Consider the following 6492-nt stretch of genomic DNA (forward strand, 5'->3'; position numbering starts at 1 on the left):
GTTTAAAATTATTTTTGAATGACTAACTCGTCTCTGTACCCCACACATACAATTATATGTAAGGTCTCTCAGTCGAGCAATGAGTTTCAAACACAGATTCAACCACAAAGACCAGGGAGGTTTACCAATGCCTTGCAAAAATTTGAACTTATTGGTAGATGGGTAAAAAAACATACATTGAATATCCATTTGAGCATGAAGTTACTAATTACACTTTGGATGGTGTATCAAAACACCCAGTCACTACAAAGATACAGGCATCCTTCCTAACTCAGTGGTCGGAGAGGAAGGAAATGGCTCAGGGATTTCACCATGAGGCCAATGGTGACAGTTAAATAATTTAATGGCTGTGATAAGAGAACTGAGGATGGATCAACAACATTGTAGTTACTCCACAATACTAACCTAATTGACAGAGTGAAAAGAAGAAGACTGTACAGAATAAAAATATTCCAAACATGCATTCTGTTTGCAACAAGGTACTAAAGTAATACAGCAAAAAAATGTGTCAAAGGAATTATCTTTTTGTCTTGAATAGAAAGTGTTGTTTGAGGCAAATCCAATAGAACACATTACTGAGTACCACTCAATTTATCCTTTTCAGGATAAATTATAAACGGAATGGAGCTAAGCACAGGCAAAATCCTAGAGGAAAACCTGGTTCAGTATGCTTTCCACCAGACACTAGGAAATAAATTCACCTTTCAGCAAAAAGGATTTAATGAGCTCCAGACTGAAATATCTTTATTAAACCAGTATCTTTCCTTTTAGTGGATGAAATCTGAAGAGACCAGCAATGGCACTGGCACCTCCATAAAGATCGAGGATCCCAACCAGTTTGTTCCCCTTAATACAAACCCAACTGATGTTATGGAGAAGAGGAACCGGGTGAGCTAGAACATCATGTTCTCTAATCATGTTCCTTATTGACATGTTCAGACATATTGGGCTGGGATACATATTGAGTTCAACAGCTTGACCATTTGCTACACACATTGTAAAGGAGGTACTATTGAACTCTCCTCCCAAGCAAATAAGTGTTGATTGCAGTGACCTATAGGATGCAGCCTGTCTCCCTCTGGCATGACAACTGGGTGGTCCAATCAGTCATAAAGCATTTGTATACATTTTTATGGATGCTTAACAGAACTTACAATAATTTGTAATGGAAATCTGTATTTTAGATAAGGCAACAGAACACTGTTGATCACATGACTCCAGGACCAAAGTCCCATCTTCTAGCTAGCATCGTTGTGGACACCATACCAGGACCAGTAAGTACTTGGGTCAGGTTCACACCACACAACACTAACATGATATGGTGGTGAGTTCCATGACTGTCATGATCAGAAGACTGTAATGTGGGTCTTCATTGGTCCATCCTTATATTGTGTTCAGTGACATAGTTGGGTTGGAGCTCACTGGTATGGACCTTCCCATTGGTTTAAGGTTTGACTGGGCATTTGTGGAGCTCATTAGTCACTAAGCAGTATGTATAGAAGTTAAGTTTAACCCCATTGTTCTGTATCTCTCGCTCCCCTCAGGCCTTTATCATTGAGGATGAGGAGCAGATGCGCTCTCTTCCTCCCAACCCCTTCAGTGAGCTGACAGAGAAGGTGCTAGAAGAGTATAAGAGCGTTGTGGAGCGAAGGCAGTTGGGCCTGGATGGTACGATACTCCCCTATCCCATACAAATATCAACACTGTCATCATGATGTAAATCACTCACTTCATCAACATTTCATTTCATTCTCACCTCTGTTATCTACAGTATTGCTACTGTATTTGTGTTGCTGAATCTGTGATGACTAGGGACCAATGTTTTATCTGGCCAGGTCACATGGTCAGGAAAACTCCAGGCCCTATTGATAACCCTTGAACTTGCAGATGCTGATGTCACAGACGCAGATGAGATGACAACATTTGACGAGTCCACCATCTCACTGTCCCTGTCTCCACTCGTGTCTCCTGCCAAAGGTAGTATTTCATAAGAAAGGAGCAAGACCGGTGTGTCCAATGAAGTTTCCATGAGAAGATGAATTCCTAAATCAGGGCATTCCTTCTTAAAGATTTTATTCGTTCAAATTTTTGGAGTTATGGAGAGGGTGCACTATAGACAAAATGGTAATCTTCATTCTTCCTGCAGTTATACACTTTTCTACAAGCCCCCATCTTTCCTCACTGACTTGGTTTCTTCCCATTAACAGAGATCATACCCAATGGGAAAGATTATATGGAAGAACTGGAAGAGAAACTAAACATCAAAGTATCCAAGCTCAGTATAAGCACCACAGAAACGGTTGAAATATCCATAACCTCAGAGAAATCAGGGGGAGACAAGACCCCTGACATCCAAACCAAGTCCCCCAAGAAGAAAAATAAGTTTCGCACTCCCTCCTTCCTTAAAATGAATTTAAAAAAGGAGAAGGCTGAGGCCTAGAGGGAGAGACACTGAAGAGTGACAGGTCAGCTTATATGGTATGAGATGAGCTCATGGGATGAGATGTGTTCCTTAGAGAGGAAATGTATGAGTCACTAAGATCTTAATAGATCTCCAGCTTTTGGGAAGGAGCAACTGTGACAATAAGCCTGTTATTACAATCTCCTCAATCACTTCCTCTGAGGGCTCCACACATGAATAGGGCTCCATGCATGATGGGTTAAACATGTAGTATATCAGCTGCATTGTTCTTAGTATCTACTATAGCCAATTCGCTATTCTGTAATCCAAAAACAATAATAATATACTGTGCAGATACAGAACCTCATTCTTTAAAAGATAAAATACCACATTGCCTGCTATGTATTTGTGGTCAGATACTTTTTCCATTCAGCTCATCATTGAACAGTAGGCCATAGATGAAGGTGAGACATATAAACGCCATCTACGTTGTGCATGACAGAAGTAATTTTCCCAACAATTGTTCACAGACAGATTATTTCACTTATAATTCACTGGATCACAATTCCAGTGGGTCAGAAGTTTACATACACTAAGTTGACTGTGCCTTTAAACAGCTTGGAAAATTCCAGAAAATTATGTCATGCCTTTAGAAGCTTCTGATAGTCTAATTGACATAATTTTTGTCAATTGGAGGTGTACATGTGGATGAATTTCAAGGCCTCTGGTCTGATGAAACAAAAATAGAACTGTTTGGCCAAAATGAACATCGTTATGTTTGCGGGAAAAAGGGGGAGGCTTGCAAGCCGAAGAACACCATCCCAACCGTGAAGCACGGGGGTGGCAGCATTATTTTGTGGGGGTGCTTTGCTGCAGGAGGGACTGGTGCACTTCACAAAATAGATCACATCATGAGGAAAGAAAATTATGTGGATATATTGAAGCAACATCTCAAGACATCAGTCAGGAGGTTGGAGGTGTACCTGTGGATGTATTTCAATTGGAGGTGTACCTGTGGATGTATTTCAAGGCCTACCTTCAAACTCAATGCCTCTTTGCTTGACATCATGGGAAAATCAAAATTTGTAGACCTCCACAAGTCTGGTTCGTCCTTGGGAGCAATTTCCAAACGCCTCAAGGTACCATGTTCACCTGTACAATATAGTACGCAAGTATAAACACCATGCGACCACGCAGCCATCATACCGCTCAGAAAGGAGACGCGTTCTGTCTCCTAGAGATTAACGTACTTTGATGTGAAAAGTGCAAATCAATCCCAGAACTACAGCAAAGGACCTTGTAAAGATGTTGGAGGAAAAGTATCTATATCCACAGTAAAACGAGTCCTATATCGACATAACCTGAAAGGCCGCTCAGCAAGGAAGAAGCCACTGCTCCAAAACTGCCATAAAAAAGCCAGACTACGGTTTGCAACTGCACATGGGGACAAAGATCGTACTTTATGGAGAAATGTCCTCTGGTCTGATAAACAAAAATAGAACTGTTTGTCCATAATGACCATCATTATGTTTGGGGGGAAAAGGGGGATGCTTGCAAGCCAAAGACCACCATTCCAACCGTGAAGCACGGGGGTGGCAGCATTATGTTGTGGGGGTGCTTTGCTGCAGGAGGGACTGGTTCACTTCACAAAATAGATGGCATCGTGAGGGAAGAAAATTATGTGGATATATTGAAGCAACATCAAGACATCAGTCAGGAAGTTAAAGCTTGGTCGCAAATGGGTCTTCCAAATGGACAATGACCCCAAGCATACTTCCAAAGTTATGGCAAAATGGCTTAAGGACAATAAAGTCAAGGTATTGGAGTGGCCATCACAAAGCCCTGACCTCAATCCTATAGAAGGGGATTGTGGGCAGAACTGAAAAAGCGTGTGCGAGCAAGGAGGCCTACAAACCTGACTCAGTTATACCAGCTCTGTCAGGAGGAATGGGCCAAAATTCACCCAACTTATTGTGGGAAGCTTGTGGAAGGCTACACTAAACGTTTGACCCAAGTTAAACAATTTAAAGGCAATGCTACCAAATACTAATTGAGTGTATGTAAACTTCTACCCCACTGGGAATGTGATGAAAGAAATAACATTTCACATTCTTAAAATAAAGTGGTGATCCTAACTGACCTTGAACCTAGTAAAGATTCACTGTCTAAATGTCAGGAATTGTGAAAAACTGAGTTTAAATGTATTTAGCTAAAGTGTATGTAAACTTCCGACTTCAACTGTATATGAGGTCAAGCCTTAAGGAGTGTGGTTGGTTTTTATCTGGACCTATTCATAATAGTCTTAGTTTTAGTTGATTAAAAGTAGGCTAAAGTATGGGTGGTAGTAGTGTTTATAATTATTCAGTATTCGGTTAACTTTTTGATATACACTACATGTCTTCTTAATAATAATTGTACTATACGTAATACTTTTAACAATGTAAGACAGAGAAGGCAATTTTAGCTGGGCATGTTTTGCAGAAACCTTTATTTATGCCAGTGATTATTTTAGTGGTTGCTACTTATTCATTATTGTGACAAAATGAACGGAAAGTGTGAAGATTTGAAAAATCTCCAATCTCTATGAGCTCAATACTGCTGAATCCTCTTCTTTTTTTACCGCATTCACTGATATCTTGGCATGGATATTACTATTGAATGCTAAATTGCAAATGTAAAGATATAAAATAGGCTTATATCAGACTATAAAATGTAATATGAATGTGTTGTGTATGTTAAAGATTTGTTGAGACAGTATTTTGATAGATAATTTGAAAGTTGGCCATACAAAAGTAACAAAATGTTTATTGTTACCATTTCCCCATAAATTAAGAAAGAAATGCAAGATTATGGAGAAAACAACTTCCTCTCAGGTTATGGCTGAACTATGCCTCTTTTTGCCTCCCCAAGAGGCTTACATTTATTGATTATGTGTTGAACTAAGATTGCTTAGTAAGGTTCGCTCACTCGTCTCACTTTTCAAAAACATTCAATTACATTTGTATGGCCTTACGGCAGATTAATAGCAATTTGTTATAGAAAGCTGTTTTCTGGACCGGAGTTAAACTGAAGACAAAGTCAAACATCCAGAGACGATATAAATCGAGGATTTATCCCAGTTAGCAATGTGAATGATTTTCTTCGATCCAAAGGGAGAAACATGGTTTCCTTTGTAGATACTACATTTTGTGAAGCAGTTTTAAATGCAATACTGAAATTAAGGTTGATTAATTTGCAACGGTTGCTTTAACATTTATGTTGTATGTTTTGATGCTTGTCAGTTTATGCTCTGTTAAAGTATTACAAGCAGGCCTCCCGAGTGGCGCAGCGGTCTAAGGCACTGCATCGCGGTGCTAGAGGTGTCACTACAGACCTGGGTTCGATCCCGGGCGGTATCACAACCGGCTGTGATCGGTAGTCCCAAAAGGCGGCGCACAATTGGCCCAGCGTCGTACATTTTTGGCCGGGCTAGGCCGTCATTGTAAATAAGAACTTGTTCTTAACTGACTTGCCTAGTTAAATAAAGGGAATTTTTTTTTAAATGACTTGACCCTCGCCTCCCGAGCCCGTTGGGGAGTTGCAGCGATGAGACAAGATCGAAATTGAGGAGAAAAAAGGGGGGTAAAATACAAGAAATTAAGTATCACAAGCTAACTGAATTGAATATACGCAGTATATCATGTTCACAGTCCCAGTTAACTTGTATTACTAATGCTTATTTTGTTTGAATTGCTTTTATATTGACTGAGCTTTTGTAACGTGTGCTCTGTATAGCAGCTTCATAGCATTTCATTACATTCCTTATGAGATTACATTTCACCATATGTAATAAAAACAGTGTGTTTACATGATTGTATTATTTTACCAAGGTTGATTGAAACAGTGTCGCTTACAATCTTTTTGCATTCTTATGTCATTAAATCATGCAACAAACATTGACATACATGTAACTGCCAAAATAATGGAAACACTTGAGTAAACGAGGGATACAAAGTATATTGAAAGCAGGTGCTTCCACACAGGTGTGGTTCCTGAGTTAATTAAGCAATTAACATCCATTCACGTTTAGGGTCATGTAAAACAATGCTGGG

At 39.6% G+C, this 6492-nt stretch overlaps 1 protein-coding gene across 10 annotated transcripts in view; it reads left to right on the top strand.

The window, feature by feature from the left end:
* The window catches only part of LOC129857449 (gamma-adducin-like), a 31758-nt gene extending 25511 nt beyond the window's left edge, over positions 1-6247 (top strand). For 9 of the 10 annotated variants that reach the window (XM_055925781.1, XM_055925724.1, XM_055925752.1 and 6 more), the window contains 5 exons: positions 772-888; positions 1185-1274; positions 1545-1668; positions 1888-1977; positions 2208-6247. In XM_055925781.1, the coding sequence (XP_055781756.1) occupies positions 772-888; positions 1185-1274; positions 1545-1668; positions 1888-1977; positions 2208-2440 (654 nt within the window). In that variant the 3' untranslated portion in view covers positions 2441-6247. Of the gene's footprint in view, positions 1-771; positions 889-1184; positions 1275-1544; positions 1669-1835; positions 1978-2207 lie in introns of those variants that run through there. The other variant, XM_055925789.1, reaches the window with a different exon arrangement.
* Positions 6248-6492: the final 245 nt, after the last annotated feature.

This window comes from Salvelinus fontinalis, chromosome 1 (assembly GCF_029448725.1).
Source record: "Salvelinus fontinalis isolate EN_2023a chromosome 1, ASM2944872v1, whole genome shotgun sequence".
Taxonomy (NCBI): Eukaryota; Metazoa; Chordata; class Actinopteri; order Salmoniformes; family Salmonidae; genus Salvelinus; species Salvelinus fontinalis.